Here is a 22392-nt window from a genome sequence, read left to right as displayed (position 1 = left end):
GCCATTCGGGGTCGAGAAGAGGCCTTTCTTCCAAAGGGAACAAACTCTCCATCGCACAAAAGCGTCTTTTTCTCCCCCTCCTCCTTTGCACACCATCTCTCCCCGTTAAGCAAGCATCAAGTTCTCCAATACTCCAACTTGCAGTTAGCAACCCTAGAGCTGTCTGGTGTACAGAAGACCCGTAGAGAGGAGTCCCGGCTAAGAGGGGAGGATCTGCGCCCCGATTCCTGCACAGGCGGGATGGAATCCAGGTTGCTGGAAGCCGCAGGAGGCTCGAGCCTGCCAGGATGGTGGTGGTTATTTCTCTAGAGAAAAAGAGGGGGTAGAGAGCGCCTGTTTTGCACTTTGGGTCAGAAGTGCACCGTGTGTGTGTGTGTGTGTGTGCACGAGCGCGCGCGCGCGCGCGCTCGTGTGTGTGTGTGTGTGTAGAGGGGGCGGGAAAGAAAGGCACCCTCCGCTGCCCGTCATTCCCTTGCACCGGCCAAGTCCTCGCCAAGCCTCCCGGTGCATCCTTCCTCCGCCACCCCCTCCCCTTCTTCCCTCAGCTGGGCTCGCGCCGCGCAGCCGAAGCAGCCAGTGAGAGCAACATCCTGGGAAGAGGGGGGAGCACCAGCGCCCCCCCAAAAGAGAAAAAAGGCCCCACCCTGACACGTTTTGCTGTTTGCAAGTCCCTCGCACGCCCCCCGCACCTCCTCCTCGCGCTCGAGGCCCCCCCAGCCCGCTGCGCGCACATCAAAGCGCCTCTCTGCCGCGCACAGTGGCCGCGGCTCACTAATGGGATTGCAGGCTGGTGCCTGGCTCCGCTGCTGCCGCCGCCGCTGCTCGCGCTGCTGCTGCTGCCGCCGCCGGAGCCCCAGCCCGAGCCCCCGCCAGCCCTCGCCCAGAGCCGCCGCGTCCCGCGGCCGAAGCCGCGGCGATGATCCGAATCTTTCCGGATTTCAGCGTGCAGGTGACGGCTGCGGCGGCCGGCGGGGCGGCCGCGGGGGTGCCGGCCGGCGCGGGCATGGGGAGGGCCGGCACCGCGGCCAACGGCACCCCGCAGAACGTCCAGGGCATCACCTCCTACCAGCAGCGGTGAGTAGTCCCGCCTGGGCCGGGATAGTGTCCCCGCCCCGGGGTGCTGGGGTGGGACTCACTTTGCCTCCTGTTTTATGCGTTACAACACACATGGACATCGCCAGGGCTCACTTTGCTTGCCCCTCGTTATACAGACGAGAAAGAAAAAAAATAATAATAATTCACAATTCGGTTTGAAAGGAACTCCAGTGTACTAGCCAAGTGAAATTATCCTTTGCCCTCTGCCTGGCCCCAAATCCAGAGCCTCAGCCTCACGTAGCCAAGGAGTTGCGGCGAAGTCTGAGACACTGCACAAGGTGCTTTTGGAAAGTTTGGGATCCCCGTCCCCTTCAGCGGAATTCTCTCAATGCCTCCGCCGGTTGCGGACCCGTGCTGACGCGCAGCCAGGGCGGCAATTGATCACCGGAGGCTGATTGATCATTTGTTTCCAAACAGAATAGGAACGATTTTCACGTGTAGCTGTAGACTTGCAATTCTACATAATAGTGTTATCATGTCACCTGTTACTACAGAGAAATACAGCATGAAATCCGAGTCTTCTCGGCACAGTTAAGTATTCATCTTAAACGCATTATAATGCAAATGCCTAAGATTCAGAGTTTCGAGTTAGGAAGCAAATTTTACAAAGTTAGCGTAGACCGTGAGAAGGAAGTTTTAGAGTATTACTTGCTTGCATTTCTCCCAAATATTTATAGATTTTTAAAAGAAAATTATGGTTATGACATTGAAATAGTGAACGTTCTTTGATTCAATTGGGAAAGAAAGGGAAACAATTTATCAGCACCAACAGCCTTAGAACTCTAAACTTTTCTTTTAAGGACAGCTTGTGATGTTCCAAGATTTATTGAAAATATAATCCACGAAAATGTGCTGAGAAAAACTAACAATGTAGTGTAAAAGGTAAGCTCCCCATTTGTGGGGCTCAGCTTTACAGAAGATAAGAGGAAAAAAAGAACACATGAAAGTGTGAAATTAAATATTTGTGTTTCCCAGATTGCACACTATTAAACATCTGAGAGATTTGCCAATGGCATTTAACTTAAAATATACACAATGCATAATTCAAATAACAGTTCCTATTTTTACCTTGTATTTCAAACTTCATTGATTTGAGAACCTTTGATTTGAACCAACAGTGTTTAAACTGAAAAGGTTAAGATAATCTATCACTGCCATATTTTGTGCCTTCTCACCAATGGCCCAGCGACCAGAGCAGATTCTGCATAACACACTGAGTGTTTTCCAAGTTGATGCCCAATATTTCAAATATTCCATAGAAGACTTCATTAAATGCTCTGACTACTATTGGACGTTTTAAAAGAGGGTCTTGAGGATAACTCAAAAAGAGGCTATTCCATGTCAAAGAGATTTTTTAATTTAAATTATTCCAATCTTGTTTTACTTCAGTGATTACGAGAACCTTTAATACAAAAGATCTAGGAATCTTTCAAACATAAAGGACTTGGAAAAGAGTTAGATTTTTCCTTTTCATGGTTCAGGTATAGTTTTTGTCACTTATAAAACATTTAAATGACAATAGAATCTGGCGGTCACTTCAACTAGGAAATGCAGGCAATAGTCCCAATAGTATGGTCTGTGAAGTAGGGATCAAGGGTCAGAAATGTCAGACGGCCTATGGATGATTTCAGGGAACTCCGGGGAACTTCAAATAACCCATAAAATATAAATTGGACATAAGGGAAGGTCGTGAATTCAGCCTGTAGGTTTGCTCTTAGAATGTTGGTGTCTTTCGCCATAAAGATCTTTTCAGGTCCAATTTTCTTGCAAGTCGGGAGAATCCAGGGGTAATCCTCCATAGCCCCCCCCCCCCCCACTCCAATACTGAAAGCTGCACTGATGCCTTCCATCTTCATCTTTGAATTTGGGCCATTTTATCAAGTCACTTAATCCCACCACAGTTCTAAAGACTAAATTTTATAAATAATCAATTCTAAAATTTAGCCATTGGGATGTATTATTCCCTCTCCTTCATTTTATGTTGTCATATTGACAGAAGAGAAGGTGATTGCTGTGAAAAATGTAGCCGTCTTTGGTTTCATTACTCAGACGTGATGACACCTGTTACTGCCTTTAGTTTTAATTTGGGGACAGAAGAGTGAGTCATGTGGGGCAAGAAGATTATTGACAGGTATTTAATGGAGGGTCTAAGTCAGGAGTTGAGTCCCCTCTCCTCTGGCACTTCATCAGGAATGTAAGCCACCAACATGTTAGGCTTTAGGGGCTGTGAGGGGCTGACTTAGTTTCTATCTCAAGACCTGGATATAATTGCTAAAATGAATGGTGACACATCATTTTACCATGTGGTGGTGGTGTGGGGAGGAGGGTGGAGAGGGAGATTCCAGCAAAAGGTTTCCTGTTGGAAGAACACAAGCTTTTCTCATTTGTCATTTCTGGGCAAAAATGCCCCAGGCTGGCTGTCCTAAAGCCAAAACTTCCAACTTGCAACTCTTCCCACTCCCTACCGGCCCATGAATCTTGGACTCAACATTCTCAAGTTCATTTTTCAATCACTCTTATCTTCTACCTGTAGAGTATACTCCAAAGAGAATTCAAACACATCATGCAGATTAAAACACCTCTGCTGTGGAAAACACGTTTTCAGTTTCCAGCTCTTCACCTTCCTTTACTGGAATGATGGGACCGAATAGGACCACTTTTTGGGTCTATCGTTTCTTAAGTTTAAAGAAAAATGCAAAATCTCACGTAGGGACTGATGTTTTCTGCCTGGCTCTTTCATTTATTTAAAGTGCAAGTGCTTTGAGAGTCCTTTCCACTTTCTTGGTTGACACATGACTGAACCGAGTCTCTGTTCCCAAAGCTGCCCACACCCAGCAGAGCAGTGTAGTGGAGAATGCGCTGATCAGGGTCTACCCAGGTAACAGGAGTCCAGCATTTGCTCTGCCCCGAATGGCTCCTTCTCTAGGCCTAGTTGGACTGGATACCAGAGGCCCGTAGTTCGGTTTGGTCCTGTCCCAGGTACCAGGAGCCGAGTTGGGAGCAGCGTTTATATGTTAACTGCGTTTAAACTCCTGGGAATTTACCTCTGTACCCTGGGGTCTGCAGATACATATGTGCGTGAATGATGCAGATGCTCTGGCTAAGGAAACGCGGCTGAGAGCGCCAGGACCGCAAGGTGCCTGTGCTGCCGCTGTGCCCGCCCACAGGGCTCTGGGGCCGCTGGCTTGGTCAGCGCACTCCCCACCCGCCGTTTATTTCCGCTGTCGCCCGAAGGCTCGCCCGGGACGGTGTCCTGCCCAAGCAGGCTCCCGTGGCCTCCGAGTTCATTTGCTCCTTTCCCCTTGGCTGTGATACTCCAGAGAGGGGAAGTGTTCAAAACTGCAACTGAGTGGCGTTGTTGCGCCAGTAGCCGAGCTTCCCAGTCCCCCAACGAGAGAGAGAGAGAGAGAGAGAGAGAGAGAGAGAGAGAGAGAGAGAGAGAGAGAGAGAGAGAGAGAGAGAGAGAGAGAGAGAGAGAGAGAAGGAGAGGGAGAGACAGAGAGCGAGACAGAGACAGAGAGCGAGACAGAGAGCGAGGCGGAGAGGGAGAAGGGGTGTGTGTATGTGTGTTTGCGTGCGAGAGCGCTCTGGAGCAGAGCAGCTGGAAAATGCCCAGAAATACTTTCACAGCGGTCAAGCTGGGAACCCCCGGCGTGTCTTCCCCTCCCCGCCCCTCCTGGCCTAGGCCCCGACCGCCCCCCGCAGGGAGGGTGTGTGCCCCACCTGCCGCGGGGCCGGCTCCGGGTGGCGCGGCGGGGGTTGACTGTGGGGGGTGTGGCGGCGCGCGAGGGTGAGAACCCGCAGGCGGCGGGGCCCTGGGCCGGGCTGCCCGCGGGGCGCGCGGCCGCCTCCCCCCTGCCGCCGCCGCCTCCCCCTCCTCCGCCGCCGCCGGTCGCCTGTCTCCGCGCTGGGCATGTCTCGGGAGCCGGAGCGGCCCGGGCCGCGGGGGCTCTGCGGCGCATGGACGGCGGCGGCGCCGGGCGAGCAGGGGGAGGAGAAGGCGCAGGCGGCGGAGGAGGCGGCGACCTGCGGCGAGGGGCACCGGCAGCGCGAGGGGACGGCCGGCCGCCGGCGAGGCTCCGGCCCCACTACTTTCCCGTAGCCTCCCCGCCTCAGCTGCACGGCCGCCGCCGCCGCCGCCGCCGCCACGGCCACGGCCAGCGCCGCCGCGGAGCGCCGCGCACGCCCGCACTCACTCCCGCCACCCCACGCACACGCACACCCCCCGCCCTCCCCACGCCCCCCACCCGGGGAGGGGGGCGAGAGGCAAAAAGTAAGAGAGGAAAAAAAATAGCAGGAAGATGGCGCCCACCAAGCCCAGCTTTCAGCAGGATCCTTCCAGGCGAGAACGGTAACACTTTTCTGTTTATTGAACCTGCCGCCCGCCCGGGCGGCTGCTCCCGCCACTGCCGCCGCCGCCGCCGCCGCCGCCGCCGCGCTGCGGGGCCCGCTCCGCGGCCCGCCTCCTGGGCCGCGAGCCCGCGGGGACCTCGGCTGCCGGCTCGCGGCGCAGCGCTCGCCCGCCGTCCCCGCGCGCATTGTCCGCCCGGCGGCGGCTGCGGCAGCGAGCGGGCTCCGGCGGCGGCGCCAGGCTCTCCGAGCAGTCGCACCTCCTCGGCTCGGCGAATAGAGTGACTCGCTGACAGAAAAAAAAAAAAAAAGAAAAAGAAAAAGAAAAAAAAAAAAAAATGAAAAAAAAAATAAAAAAAAAAGAAAAGAAAAAGGAAAAAAGAGAACCAAACAAAAAAGAGAAGGGGTTGCAGTGTGACGAGGAGCAGCGGTGAGGGTGGGGGGCCGAGGGATCCCCAGGGCCGCCGCAGGTCCCTTGGCAGCTGCTCTCTAGGAAGGAATGAGGCTGGGGAGGGGGAGGGAAGGCAGGAGAGCAGGGGGAGGAGGCGAGGAGGAGGAGGAGGAGGCCGGGGGCGGGGAGCGCGAGCTCGCGCCAGGCCCGGACTGTGTCGCGGAGGGGCTGTCTCCGCGCGGAGCTGCTAGGCCGGGCGGAGGAGCGGAGCCAGGCGCGCGGCCGCCACCTCCCCACCGCCCAGGCTGCTTCCTTAGCCTAGGCAACTTGTGGGTACTTGTGGGTCTCCTGCTTTGCCCTGCTCTCCACTCCTCCGCTCCCTGCCCTACAGTAAAAAAAAAAGAAAAAAATAAAAAAGAAAAGGAAGACTGAAGAAGAGACTCCCACCCCCAATTCAAATAAGCCACCAAACAGCGAGATTTAAAATGTACCAACAGTTGGAGCATCTATGCCCGTTAGTTACCGTTTGGGAGATCTGTGTTTTAAAAAGTTCTTGGGGAGAATAGCATATCCTGGCCAGGGGCTCAGCCGAACTGTCTGTCTGAAGTTAGTTAAACCAAAGCCAAAGCAAAGGTAAAGGGAGTTTGTATTAAGAATATCCTTAACCGTCCCACATGAATGCCATTGTTAGTTTTCAGAGTAACTAAGCACCCCCCCCCCACGTGGTTTTCCCTCTTGCTGTCCACGCAGCCTACTTTGTTTGGAATCCTATTTGCTATTAATTGGCAGCATCGATGACATTAACTGCATATAGCGTATTAGTTTGAGCAAAGTGAGCATCTCTGTTTCCGAAGAGAAAAATGCTCAGTAGAAAGTATGAAATGTTACCCATTGATTCATGAGGAAAACAAATGCAGTTAAATTTATGCCCCTGTCCCTTCCCAAGAGTTGTTAACTTTCCTCATAGGCTTAAGTGAACTGGAAATTGAGGGAAATCCATAGTTGCAAGATTTAATTATTATTACATGGGCAGTTGAATTTTTGATACAACATAGCGTTTAGCCTATAGCTTCCACCAAGAGAAAGTAGGGAGGTATTGAAACAAGTTATTCATTTAAACAGCTTTAGTTGCATTATTGCTTATTTACTTCATACAACAAGAATTGCAGAATTGTCAGGAAATAATTTTGTTGAGTAGGTATATAATTAATTCTAAACTCTAGATAATGTCTATATAAATCATATACCTGAGAGTAAATCATACATAATCCAGTTTTTAGAGTTGTTAAATGTATATAGCATCAACTACCTGACAACTCATATAGCTAAAATGAATTTTTAGTATTAGTGTTTTATGAATAATTCACATATTTACAATTTTAGATAGAAAAGTTATTTCTCAGAGCATTGTACAAGCCTGTTAATTATTTTACCTACATGATGATGAATACTTTTGAAATCAGAAGTTCATAATTTCCTTCCTTCCTTCCTTCCTTCCTTCCTTCCTTCCTTCCTTCCTTCCTTCCTTCCTTCCTTCCTTCCTTCCTTCCTTCCTTCCTTCCTTCTTTTCTGGTTCTATGAGTAGTAAATACATTTACTGGGATGGCCCCAGTAATCTCTCTAGCAGAGGCCTATTTGTGTGCCATTTTGGGAATTTCTCTGAGATAGGAATCTTGAAGATTGAATTAATTTCTAGAGGAAACTTCATAGCCTGTGCATGAGTGCGTTCTTTATCACCTGTCTCCATTTGGCATTCGAAGAAGGTAAATCAAAGTGCGCGATTTGTTATTCTGCTCCACTTGAGAGCTGAACTAAATAACACTTGGTCTGAAATTCTGATTGAAGTTGTAGGAGGATATACTGTATTTAATTTAATGCCCTTTAATAGCATCTTCTTGTTCAGCTCGGATGCTGTCATTTTAAAGGTTGGATCTGAGAAGGTTTAACCTGTAGGGAGAGGGAGGAGTAATAAGGAGATAGGGGGCAGAAGGAGCCATATAGTGGAAAAGAAGGAAGGAGTTATAAACTAAATGTTTCAAACAGTAATAACCACAAACTTGGCCTGTTATCCAAACAGTTGTTGTATGCCCCGAGGGTTCACTTTGTTTTTAGGGTTTTAAATGTTCTTAACACTTTAGGTGTAAACATTACACTTGTCAGTTTTGGTTTTGTAATGAGAAATGGAAAGTCAGATGGTTTGTTCTGGAGGGGGTTGTTTTTCATAGTTGCTTGCTAAGTAGAGTCGTTGCACCTTGATTCGCACTTTGTGTCTGGAACTTGGAGGTTAGTAGCATTATTTCTCAGTAATGGTTGAACACAAATATGTTTTTAAAAGATGACTTTCTTGTGGACATGCTTTTAAATGATAGCCTTTCACTTGTTTAAAAAATTATTTCTAAATTATTGATTTCATAAAGGCATTTATGAACACTTTGCTGCTTTTCAAATACACCAGTAATCAAAAACTTATATAGAAAAAATATCTTTTGAATTGTCTTGTTTATTTATGAAATATCTGACATGAATATAATCATACAGTATAAAATTTATTTCCTTCAAATAAGGTGTATCCAGTACATTTTGGAAAAAAATTTTTCTTGATGTCTTTGATTACTCTTTGATACTCCTTAAATTTCTCTGATTCATACACACAGAAAATGCCTCTTTAGAGCCCGAAAAAACAAGTATATTTAAACTTGTTTGATTTTTCTTTAAACTCCAATAGGCTGCAAATTATATAGCACTACCATAGAGTTTTTCCACTGTGTGGATGTATAACCAAGAAAATTAGACTGACAGAAGTGTCAAACATGTGATATGCCTATGCTGGTTTGCAAAGCATGTTCCAGTAGTACAGGGCTTTTGGTTTAAAAAGTGCAGGTAGTGGTGATTTCTTTGGAGGTATTTCTTTCTACAATGTAAGCTTAAACATAAGAGTGATAAATGATGATATGCGTTGTCTAACACTTGCTTATATATAAATAGCTCCACAAGATTGCTTAAATGATAATCGAAAATATGAAATAGGATGGCTTTCATATCACAAGGCCAAGGGTCTACAAATGGAAAAACTGAAATAATGAAATATTTCCAAGGCAACAGACTGTCAACAAGAACGGTAATGCATGGGCATATCATAGAACCACCGGAGAGGATATTAGATCATATAGCTCTGGAGCCAGGAGTTATAATGACTTTTATTATGTGGGACCCTCCCACATTACAGCATCCTTTCATATTTCCAATTTCTAATTTATGCATGGACAGACATATACTTATTCCAAACTTGTAATATGCCAGTTACTAGGTTTGATTTGTTAAATGAACAAACTTGAAATCCATATTATTTGATGCTTTTTGGTAAAAAAATAAATAAAATAAAGTTACATGAGGTATTTTTAGCACTCTATGGTATCATGAATAAAATTTTGGTCCCTATGTCTCTATATATTCTTAAAAACATGACTTTTATTTTTGACTAAAAGTTCTGTGAAAATCATCTCTCTCGGCAATGAATTGGTACGAATTGCATTGCAGCTTAAATAGCATATACAGATTGGAACAGCTTGATATTTTTAGTGGTATGAAGTCGGACTTTCCCCTGAAATTCTTCTACGAGATGGTTGCCCCTACAATAGAGCTGTTTTATGGGAATGTCAGAATTTCCATGAACCCCTCAACTCTTTTTCTCAGTCCCTAATCTTAGTCTGGAATCCACTGGCATATTCATATTACATCTGTTTGAAGTAGGACCTGATGTTCAGAATCTCCTGCTCTGTGGTAAGGCTCTCTATGACAGGACATAAATGTGTGTGTGTGTGTGTGTGTGTGTGTGTGTGTGTGTGTACGTTTGTGAAAGCACCACTTTGGGGGAGGATGTAGGCAGTGTAGATTTTATTTAGTTATTTTTAAGCTGTAGGGTTTTATATTTTGTGACATATTTGTGGAGGATATGTCATGAAGACTTCTAAATCATTCCTAGTAATGTTTTCCCCTATGAACTTCCTTAAGTGCCTTACTACTAATAATGACTCCAATGTAAACCTTAGTCTATTTTTATTTTCTTATTTTTCCTGCAATTCCCCTGATCCTTTTTGCCATGCAGAATGCCACTCACTGAATTAAAGAAAATTAAACACACACGAGAGCAGAATTAGCCCCTTCCTTGTAGTGGTCACATGGCTACTTTTTCTACATTGTAGCATTTCATCACTTGAATTAATATTTTAAAAATTCTGCACTGACATTGGCTTAGAATCTAACTTCAGGTGTTTTACAGACATTTCTTAATTGCTTACAATGGATGAGGCTGAAACTTAGTGGAAGAGTTAGTGTGTTGAATATTTTAGTTGATTAGTTGATTAAGTACTAATTTTAAAATTTAAATGCTACTGAAGGTGCACATAATAGGATATGTGCAACTTTAAATATTTAAATCTGTATTATGATTAGGTTAGAACTTTCAGAATTTATGGGAAAATTCAGTTCTGTTTGCTTTGCATTTAATGATGTTAGTATTTTCACAGTAAATAGTGCCCCCCCCCTTTTCCCTCTTATTGGGCAGTGTAATAAACCAACTGTAACCAAATGGTATTTTTATGGCGCTGGGCCCCATTAGTGTGAATAGGATGTTTGCACTATTAAGTTTGATAGAACCTTACGTAGTTAGAATAATTTGTAGTAATATTGGTAATACTACAGTGTATAAGCAGAACGTTGCTTAGTAAGAATGAAGTGACTGCTACTATATTTGAAATGCCTAGGGCAGTGACAAGATTAAATAATACTTGAAGTTGTTGTCTGTTTACATTTTTAAATTATAATGTTCTAGTGAACTAATTGGAATACTTGTGGTCTTGTGTACCAAATCATGAGATGCAAGATCAAAATCCCATATTACTATGGTCCAAAGTGCTCATGGCCCTCAACTGTAATTATTGATTGGTTCATTCACTCACCTTTATTTATTGAACCTCTATGATGGACTATGGTGCCTTGTGCCAGGGGTAGTGGTCCATAGTATGTCCAGTAATAGCACTTGCTCTGGTTAGAGACTTATCCTTATTGTGGGCATGCAAAATATTACGGAGATCCAGAAAACACTATGCCTGAAAAAGAAGGAAGTGCAGAATGCACAGGAGTATAAATAAGGTTATCGCTTTTGATTTCTATTAGCTTAGTGTTCTGGGGGGACGAGCATGCGGCTTGTAAAATACGTTAATTAATGACCATAAAATGAATAGAGGTTCTTGGAGGAAAGAAAAGATGCTATATAAATATAAATTATAGCAAATTAAAAAAAAAGATGTTTGATGGGATTTAAAAATAGAGATTCACACATGATAATAATAAACATTTATTGGATACTACTATGTCTCAGGTCCTGTATTAAATACTTCACAGTAGTTTTCTCACTAGTTTCCCCATTGCCATATGAGGGAAGTGCTAATATTCTATTTGTGGATGAGAAAATTGTTCCTAAGGAAGGTGGTAGGGCTAGAGATTGAATTTAGGTTCGCCTCTGTAGAAATACACTTTAGCAGCAGTGTGAGGGGTGTGCATTTCTGGATTTTTGAAGTCAGGGATTTTGAAGCCGATGCCAGAGTTCCTATGGCAGAAAGACTGTGGCAGTATGGATAATGAAGTCAATCTCTGCTTCTTGGTCCTTCATCAGATGTTGGGAGAACTTCAGAAATACAGTGTTTATAAAGTTAGAGGAAGAATCAATATTTAATTTATTCTCACTCCGCCCTGTAACATTCTAGTAGTTTTGTGGGCAGGCTTCATAGCTACATATACTTTAGGGCAGGTTTTACACCAAATGGTTAGGAAAGAATCAGTTTGCCGTGCACATAAGCCTCTTTGGTCATAGACTATGAAGTACGCCAGGGCCTCTTCGATTCATGTGATCCGTGCTTCAGATTGTGTCACAGTTTTTCTAAAGATTACAGTTGAGGCATTTTTTATTTTGTGGTAATTTTGCCACTGAATGGGTAGAAACAGCCTCATAAAGCTTTCTGAATAACACAGTTTAGCGCCTAACCGTATTTCTGGATATTGTCTTTTAAAATATTTAAGGACTCCTACAAGTTGGCTGTTTGCCAATTTATCAGCATTATAATAATGACAGCAAGCATTTATATAGCACTAAGTGCCAGGTACTCGTCTAAGGGTTTTGCATATATTAATTAACACATTAAATTAAAAACGTAACATGAAAAAATGAACCACAATAAATACATAAATTATAAGTATGTATCACGTGCACACACTTGTAGCATCTCTGAAAAGGGAAAGTCTTCGGTAACATTTTTATTTCTTCAATGTCAGGAATCATAGAAGTTCCTTGACAAAGCCTGTACTTTAGGAGACTTTGTAGCTCCTGACTACATCACTGCTAATTGTAGAACACATACTAGCTTTGACTTAGCAGACAAGCATGCCACATTTATCTTTATGGTTTTGGACGTAATACTGTCAACTAGATAGGTTCTTAAAACAAAGTAAAATGTGTAGTTGGAATTTCAGGACTTGAAAGCACTGGACAAGGAGTGCTTGAGTATTTGTGTTGGACGAGCTGAGTATTTTGCTTGTGTATCTTAATCAAATATTCACTTTTACATTATGAATTTTTTTTGTTTACATAAAGAATAGGTTGCCTTATAAAATGTTAGAACAGGTTCATTTACAGAGATGTTCTGCTAAAATATTGAAGATAAAAAGTAGCAGTAATAGAAAGTATAAGCGAAAAATAGGCTACGAAATTTAAAACAGCGTTCAGATCATCTTAACAGAAATTACATCTGATTACAGTATTTTATTATCAATATGCTAATGCAGAATTAATGGGCTCTGACTTGGGTATCTAGATTGTATATAACTTTAAACCTAACAAATCTTTACCACAGATTTTGGAAAGTCGTGTCGTGTAGCCTTTTAAGACCACTTTATGGAATCACAGGTCATTTCATTAATATCTCATAACTTATGGTAGACTAGGGCTTTTTTATTTGTAAGATTTATAAAAAAGATTTTATTATGAAGAAAAATTTAATATTGGATTGAGGGTCATCTTTATGTGAACATAACTGAAATTAACACCTTCCCTTACTATCTCCTGCCCCCAATCTGTGAATTTTTCTTTCTGCTATTGTACTACTGCAGAAAAGGATACCGGTACTAAACTCCATTCAGAAGCACTTTACTTAGAAAGACTGCCATATTTTTGATAGGTGCAAATTGAATGATTGAAATCGTAGAGTCTATCTCTCTGGTCCTAGAAAATGGAGATATTGATGAACAAAGGTATTTTAGTAACTAACATGTATTGCACTTATTTAAGGAGCATTTTTTTCCCTACAAAAGTTATTTATTTCTCAGAATCTCTTTCTGAAAAAAATCTAGTCATAAATATGAATAGGTGATTTTTTTTTTATTGCACAAAATTCCTGTATATGGTATACATTGTTTATATATGACATGTATAAATATATATACTGTTTCCAAAATAATTTATAAAATATAAACCACATATACCCTCTTTGTACATAGCTACCTAAAATGGGAAGATGTTACAAAGATATCTTGAACATACTATAAATGTCTTACTTTAGATCAAGTTAAATTTAAATATATACTGTGGATTGGTGACTTTTTTGTTTTCCTAATGCTGTAAGGAAAAGTAGGCTCATCATTTTTTTTTTTTTGCACATTTTTATTGTTCTGTGTAAATGTAATTTGTTAATCCTGTGAAATTTGTCATAGATAAATTTGCTTGGATTATCTTGTCACCACCGTATCTGCATTCTTTTGTTCATTGCTTATTCATAATTTAACAGTCTGGCAGTGAGCCTTTTTGGGATGCTCACAAAAGATATATGACCTCTACCAGCTGCTACTATAACCTGCAGAATGCACAGCAAGACATTAGAAACGTGAGGATTCCTCTACTGATTAAAGTGCTCTTCATTTAAACAGTCTGTTCATAAGAATCTCAGGAATCTCTTGCTACCAGCAGTTTTGATTTTTTTTTCTTCTTAACAAAATTAGTTCTAACAATTGAATCTTCATTTGGTATGAATTTTTCAGATTATCTCAAGGAAGTTAATTCCTTGAATGCTGTTTCTTCTTTATAACTAAATACTTAAAATTTTTATATTTGGGGGTGTTAAAGTTATCAAGAAATAGTTTTATTGGGCAAGGAAGACTGAAGAGTAGAGTAACTATCACATCCTAAGCTTCAAAGAAATGGTTGGTTTAATCATACTTGAATCCAAGCACTTTACAGTTTATAGTTAAACATCCATATTATGTAGTATGTAGCAGACATTAAAAATAGAATGTTACTTGAAGTGTAACCATATATTTAGGTTTTCGTTATTCTAAATTAGTTCAGCATATGAATTTATTTTCATTCTCTCTCAAGAAATCAGCAGATCAGTTTATGAGTAATGGCTAGTTTTTGCCTCTCTTCTATGCAGGCATACGATTACAGTTCAAAATAATTCATTGCTAATCCATGCAGTATTGGTTCATCTCCATCACTGTTCTGTGATTAGAGCCTGAGGCCTGCTGCCTTGCTTTTTGCCCTGATTTTTTTTTTTAACTGCAACCCTTGTTTTAATATAGTTCTGTAGTCACCATTCTCCTACTAGCCCCTCTCCATTCCTCATGTACATAGATTGCAGTAGATTAATATTTATTTGAAGCTATTTTTCAGACTTTGTGAAAAATGTATTAATTTCTTACTGTGAATCTTCATCCGAAGGGATGGGGAGAGGGAAGATGAGGGACCCAGGTATGCAGCTCTTCCTATGGAGTAAAGCTATGACATTTCCAACCTTCATTCTTTGCTGTGGTCAAAGTTTGTTCTTTATAAACAAATCAGGTAGTTTAGTTTCCTGTAAAAACATCTTAGACGGATTAAGCTACAATTTTAACAGTTGAACTCTTGTTTATTACAGTTCTAAAATGGCTTTTTGTATTTTCCAAGTATATACTGTAGTCTGTGCAACTGCCATAATATACATTGATCAGCTTGCATTGAATATTTCCAGACAGGGACACAAAGCTATCATTTTCTTTAACATCAGAATTTGCCAATTTTACCAGAAGGTCATCTAACAGAATTTTAAAAGACTTTGTTTCAGATCTCAGTAGTCCTGTGTTCCTTTTAATAATTACTTTCGTCTCATTGTAGCCGTGTGTTTGAAAGTGTAGGTCAATGAGGATGATTGCATTCAGAATTTCATGATCTGTGTAGTGGAACAAATTGAAAGCAAAGCCTGTATCAATCACTGTGAAGGGAGGGTTAATTGTTACCGCTTCTCAAGCCTCTGGACAGATAAACCAGTAATGAAATACTTATTGCTCTGATATGTGAATGCTAAAGGATGAAACAATGGAAACAGAAGCAGTCTTCAGAGATAACCAAAAAGGCAACGAAAAAAGAATAAACTGGATGAAAGTATGGAACTATGTACTGCATTAACTCTCTTAAAAGTAATATTGTTCTAGCCTCTTACCCATCTTTTTCCGGCAGGTTGGGACAGTGTCTTATATCAGGTTGCTAAAGCCAAATAAGAATGTAAATGGAAAACTCTCTGTAAAAAAATCTACAAAAAAAGCATAGTCCTATGCTTTATATGAACTCTGTATATTTTACAAAAATAATGTTTGAGTTAGTATTTTATGTTTTCACTTTTGAAAGACTAGTGATGCTGTATATGTTAAATATTATAAATGTACCAGTGTCTTAAATTCTAGAATGTTTTAAAGGCTTGTTTTGTTATATTTGAAGAGATTTTGGAACTATTGGTCCACTTTAGACCAAAATATAGAGGAAATAGTGAAATACATAAAGAAATAGTAAAATAAGAGTTAGTGTTGCAGAGAAATCATGAAAGTAAACACATTTAACCATTTCTTCTATATGAACTTAACATTTAAACATCTGTTAGTTACTTATATGTTGAAATATATGCAAAAATATTTAGCCAAATTGAAGTCTTAGGCCCATGACAATCATCTCAACACAGTGGGTAGTTCTGAAAATTAATGAGAATGATAATACTGTAAAGACTGTTCCAGAGTTTGCCCAAATTCATTATCTAAGACTCTTGTTAAGAACATCTCAAAGAATTTTAACCAGGAAAATATATTAATGGTTCAAAAGCATTTTCAAAACCCTGAATTATAAAAGTATAATGGAATTATATATGCAGGAGTTACAGTTAGCAATACAGATAGCAGAAGATGTTATGAAGGCATATTTTTCCGAACGTATACTGCTCCTGACCATGGTTTCACCCATAGGGTTTAATCCTATAGATTATTTCTTTGTATTTGGGATAAGAAAATCAGAATCACTTAAAAAATACAATGGATTCCTTCCCATCGACGTAGGGAGGCCTACAGCTTTAAAGGTTAGATGTGCTTTTAGCGGTCGTTTCAGATTTGATACAAACAACTACTAACAAGTAGAACATTCTTAGCAAAAAGAAAGGACTGTTGCACATTTTTATATTTGTCTTCAGAATGTCAGGAATTTTTCTCAAGGCCGGATTCTGTGCAGTAGTGATGCGGCTACACAGCAGCTTAAACAAATGATGGTGGCACAACCCTTTTTATGACAGTAGCACCACTGTCTAGCTAATGAGGTTTCGTTTATTGTAAAGGTAACTGTAATAGGTATGCTAGGACACCCCAGGATCAGGGGGTATTTAAAATGCTACTCAAATAACCAGGGTGTAAGTCAGTAGAAAGCCCGGAAAGTCAAGCTATACCAATGGGTATCAATTTTTGTATATGACGAAGGGCAGGCAAAAGAGTAAGAAATGTTTCAGCACTCAGTAATAGATGTGTACTTAAGGTGGGAGCCCGTGGATATGGAGACTGTCAGAGCTCTACATTATAAATTACCTTTGGTAACTTGCTCTTTGATTATTAGTAGAACAGCAGGTAATGGCATAAATCCTGGTAATCAGTGTCATTTTTTCCTTATTTTTATAGGAAGGCATACTCTACACAGGTTTTCTTAATCATTTAGAGCCTCAGTTTCTTCATCTGTGCAGTACCGAATTGCTAACATTTCTTTCCAGCTACAAAAATCTATGATGACATGATTTGAATTATGTGGCTATATGATCCAAAATAATGAATTTAAGTATATGGTAGATTTTTTTCTAATGGTATCAACATTTACAAATATTCCTTATTATTAAATTGTTAAATGAGTTTTTGGATCAAATGTGAGGCTCGTTTTACAGGTTTCAATCAATAAAATATAGGATATTTAAATAATTTTCTTCTATGAAAACATCTTTGAAAGGAGACTGCTTATTGCAAGAATGTCCAGAGGGACATTGCAGTGGAAGGAATAGGCTGTATTAAGTTATTTTTTAAAGCGATGTATTATGCACATGATTCAATGTAGCACTAAAGAAAAACACTAAAAGTGTTTAGTGAAAAATATATTTGTTGGTTAAATTCAATCGAGACAGTTGAACAACTCTGGAAATATTTGAAAATCAGATGATATATCATAAAGAAGGAGGTTAACAATGTAATATTTGACGGACAGGTGAGGGCTTAGGGGAATAACTAATCTCTGAAAATTTTGTGCGTTCCTAAAACATTTATAGAGGAATAAATTTCTGCAGTGAGATATTTGGCCAAACTACAACAATTATTTCTTTTTAACCCTGTTTCTCACAGGAGCTTTCTTCTAATCCCTCTCCCTTTCCCGTAAAGGTGAACCGATTTAGTGTTTATAGTGTAGACAAATTTAAATATTTATGATTGGATAAGATTTCTTGCTTCTAATAATGACTTCTAAAAGATGTATCATTTTAGTCATTTGTTTATTATTTTCTTTGGAAATTTCCAATTAATAATATGAATAGATACTGAAAGTATGTTATTATGAGACAATTTTTGCTTATTTTCTTTATATGAAGATTATCTATGCTTATATTTTATATTTTATCTGTAGATGGAGTATTTTATCTCCTAAACCTATTTTATGCTTACTTGTCAGTGATAATTTCACATCACTGATAAAAATATTTTTCCTAAAAACACTCTGTTTCTCAAAAGGTAATTTTTCATTTTTCTATTATAAAACCACTTAGGAAATTAAAAAAAAAAAGCATGGTATAGTGTAGACTGGACTTTTGTAGCTCTTCTCTTTCTCTCTTCACTTATGAAAAACCTATTTTCTCAAAGCTAATATTAGGTAGGTGTTAGGAATAATCTGATTAGCACAATTTAAAGTTAGGAATGAAGCTCATTTTCATTTTTCAAAAGGCGTCAATAACAACAAATAAAACTTCATTTAATAGAACATAGAGAATCTTCAGTGTGTCGTTGTCTCTCAATTTCACACATATGTACCTTTTCCCAAGAGATACATTAGTCAGTAGTTTGAAATAAGTTTTCTGAAAGTTGTTTTAGAAATAAGTACTAATTTTCTCACCTTATTAAGTGTAAAATGGGTAAATAGCATTGGTTGGGTTAATACGTGTGTTGTACATACTTTCATTGGTAACCATTTTTTTCTATCTAGTTAAAAGTCTCTCACTATGGTAAAGAGCTACCATCAAGTGAAGAAATTTAGAATTGGTTGATATATTGTGGCAAACTTGGATGTGTCTACTCAGTGTTGAAGTAGAATTTAAATGTTGAATTTATAGATGGCTACAGTATTCTGTGTAGAAAGACATCTGCAGCAGATGTTTAGACTTGAGTTCAACCAAACTACAGTAGATTACACACTGGACTTCACTCTGCCCCCTTTCCCACTTCTTCTGCAGTTAGGTTCATTAACCAAGTCTTGTTCCAAGGGCAGACATTACTGTTTAGCTATATGCTGTTATTTATTTGTCAGCGGTATCTGTTCCATACATGGTCACAAAGAGTTTTGTTAGGCCCCATTTGGGTGTGGCCTCTTTTGACCTAAACAGGGATTTTTTAACCCATGGTGTTATCAGTGTTATAACGGTCGGTGAATAGGCTTCAGGGAATCTGAGAATTTCCTGAGATGACATATTCATACGTTTTTATCAGTTACTCAATAGGGTATATTTCCTCTAAGAAGCTCTGTCAAGAATTGTGAAGAATCTGAGACTTTAGCTTATTTGCAAGCTGGTCAGTTAGCCTGCTACAGTTTAATGGATGCTGGTAAAAGGTGCAAAACCATTAGATTAGAGATGAAAAGTTTAATATAGCATTAGCAGTAGCCAGAGTATTAGCATTTAAGGCAATTTTCTGAGCCCCAATTCCTAACAGGTGATGCAAAGAGAGCCAGCTAATAACTCCATGTGTAGTAGGTTGTGTTACAAGAGGAACTGTGAGTTTAGGGAATCGAAATCTTTTAAAATGGACAATAAACATGTCGTCCCTTTCCCTTGGAAAGAGAAACACTAGCTCTATTCTCCAAGGCTGTTTTCCATACAAATTTGAATAGATAGTGCAGGACAAAGGACAGATAGTGTCTTGCTTACAAGAGACCTATAGAGACTGTTCTCTCAATAGTCTGAACCACTCTTATGGAGACTGTTATAGAATGGATGAGATGAACCAATGGTGAAATAGTCCTATAGGTTAGAGCTTCTTTGAACTTAATACAACATGAAGTCAACTCTGGAGAGAAAATAACAAAGGTTCCAAATACGTAACTTTCCCAAAATTGTATATGATGCAGGACATCAAACTTACATAGCTTTAGCTGACTCTGTAGCGGATGGTCCTTATGATGTTAATATATTCACATTCTCACAACTTTTCTTTTTTTGTAAGCATACCAGTTTTTCTGGGTTGCTTTGATTTGTTGAGAGTCCCCTTTGTTTCTTTGCATTATATCATTGAAGTTTCACCATAACCCAATAAGATAGATTTGTCAATATCTCCACTTTATAGATAAGGGCACAGTTAATAAGGATGTGAAACTGGGCTCAAGCCTCAGTCTCTATTGACTTACTGTATGAAAGAGGTGACATCCTTTTGCCATACCACCTTCTTTTTGAATCTTGTAGATTTATTTTCTGCTTTCATTCTTTCTTCTGGGGCTTTTCCATTTTCCCACAACACCTTCCTGCATCATAATGTTTTTCCCTTTTCTGTACCCTGCTCCTCACCCCATATGGCCCAGCTGATGCTGCAGCTCCCTTCTTATATGTTGCCTTTTAATACTTTCTATGGACTTGTAGGTATTCAGTTTTTCTGCGCCCCCAAATGATATCAACTTTCACTTTTCTTATCTTCTCATCTCATTGTTACTATCTCTATAAAGCTAGTGATTGCAATCACAACATAAATAGGACAACCAAAAGTTTGCAGATCATACTTAGCATTATGCTAAGGTATTACATTAAAGATTGTTTTGCAATTATGATCTTGTTTAGCAAGTTATAATCTGTAGTTGCATTTCTTACATAGTTTTTATAACATTTGTGAATAGATTGACATTTTGTCAGTTGTGGTGGCATGGGTCATAATATATTTCTGTTTTTTGCATAACATTGCACTTTTGTATATACCATAATTTGTTGATGTAGCATGTATCTCACTCAAAGTCTTGGTTAAAATAACTCATGGCTTCCGGTCAATTCAGATGCAATTATAAATTAGTCATTCATCTCCAATCAATGCCCAATGACTTGACACTTTGCTTTCTCCTTTTCCAGTCGATTAACCCAATTTTTATCCCAATAAGATTTAGCAATACAATATTAATATAATTTAATGCAAATTAATTATCAAAACATGTTCTAATAACTAATGAGACCACTCAAACCCAAATATTCTTTATGGATACATTCCATCATTATTCTATGCAATGGAGATGTTTACATAAATGTCAATCAAATATCTAGAGATCATGCTAAAATATCAAACTGGAAGATGCCCTTGAGGAGGTAACAATGGAATTTAGGAACTGTCTGTCTGTTGGAAAGCCAATCATAGTTCATCATCAGAATCTATCATTAAAATTCTAAATATTCATAACTGGTATAGAGTACCACTAACCAAAATGATCAATGATAAAGAAATAAATTATAGTTTTTTTTCTGTGCTTGTCTTTCTGCATAGATTGTGATGGCTTTGGAAGGGAAGAAATCAGTGTCTTTTGCATGCCCAGTGGTGAAACACAGTCCTGGGATTGAGTTAGTGAGTGAAGGAATGAATGAATTCCAGTCCTAATTATGCCTATTACATATTTACATCTTTCAAATATCCACAACCACACTTTACATATCCGAGGACCTCTGATCTAAAAAAAGAAATTAACAGGGAAAAACAAGCATTTTTAAATTGTAAATATTTTACCAATGCTTAGAAATTTTTAGTGTACTATGTGTTTCAAAGCTGAATTATTTACATTGTCTGTTCTGGATTTCCTGAAGATTATATTCCTTTAACTTTAGATAGAATAGTTTTAGGTTAAAGATGTGTCACAACTCTTTATTAAGCAAGAAAACAAGAAAATCAATTAAAACCAAATATACTATTGATAGTTTTGTTACCTTCAAATAAAACCACCAAAAATTCTGGAACAATGGACTATTTCTAATTAGAATTACATTTAACTTATTTTGTAGTCAATTGTAGTTCCATAAAATTTGAATTCCATTAATTCTGTATTTTACAAAATTGTACCTGTAATAATTTAAGTTGATTAGACCAAAATTTGAAAATTCAATCATGTGAAATAGAACAGGTTCCAAAGAGAGCTGACATTTTTTAGGGATCTCTCCTCTAGTAGCACAGTTCAGCCATCACATGGCCCTGTGTACATAGTACCTGTAACAAAAATCGTTGCAGAGAAAATGTCATGGAATGGTACACTGAATTACCATGATTAATTTTGCTCTTCATCATGATTAATTAATAATGGTAGATATTGTTACTTTTATACAGACCAGTAGAAGGATAAAACTTGATAAACTTGCTTGAACGTAATATATATAAAGAAATGAAATAATTAATTACTCTAGGGAAAGAATGGATTAGTAATTAAAATATAATTATTCTTTTTCTCTTTCACTAAACATTGCTCATTTTCTCCAAAGGTTACTATCTTTAGTCACTAAATTTTGTCTTTATACATATTAGCCATATTCAGATATATTGATGTATGTCTTAAATAATTTTTGGAATAAAATTTAACTACAAATTTATTAACATACAGGTAAACAAACACATCCAATTCTTTGAAACTAAAGTAATATCTGACATATCTGACATGTTGAGGTTTATAACTAAATATGTCCAAATACCACACACACCACACACACACACACACACACACACACACACACACACTATGCAAATAGAATCAGGGCTCTCTATCGTATAACACAGTTAGAAATTCTATTCAGTGTTAATAATGAAAACACACTCCAATGGGCAAAAGCTTTCTATTTGCCTAATGAGAGCACTTAGTTCCAGAAACAAGTATAACCATGCATGGCTATTTGGTGTGGTGCCCTAGCATGATGATGATTTTATTTATTTTGTTCAGATCCACTCTGGCTTCCCAGCTCCACATAAAAGTG

General features: G+C 39.5%; 1 protein-coding gene across 7 annotated transcripts in view; it reads left to right on the top strand.

Moving 5' to 3' along the window:
* Window positions 1–846: 846 nt before the first annotated feature.
* Window positions 847–22392, top strand: part of NPAS3 (neuronal PAS domain protein 3) — an 802977-nt gene continuing 781431 nt past the window's right edge. For 5 of the 7 annotated variants that reach the window (XM_016123630.2, XM_016123628.2, XM_016123625.2 and 2 more), the window contains exon 1: window positions 847–1074. In XM_016123630.2, the coding sequence (XP_015979116.2) occupies window positions 917–1074 (158 nt within the window). In that variant the 5' untranslated portion in view covers window positions 847–916. Of the gene's footprint in view, window positions 1075–4605; window positions 5447–22392 lie in introns of those variants that run through there. The other 2 variants (XM_016123629.2, XM_016123624.2) reach the window with 1 other exon arrangement.

This window comes from Rousettus aegyptiacus, unplaced genomic scaffold, assembly GCF_014176215.1.
Source record: "Rousettus aegyptiacus isolate mRouAeg1 unplaced genomic scaffold, mRouAeg1.p scaffold_m13_p_3, whole genome shotgun sequence".
NCBI classification, from domain to species: Eukaryota; Metazoa; Chordata; class Mammalia; order Chiroptera; family Pteropodidae; genus Rousettus; species Rousettus aegyptiacus.
This window is presented reverse-complemented; position numbering and strand designations above follow the sequence as displayed.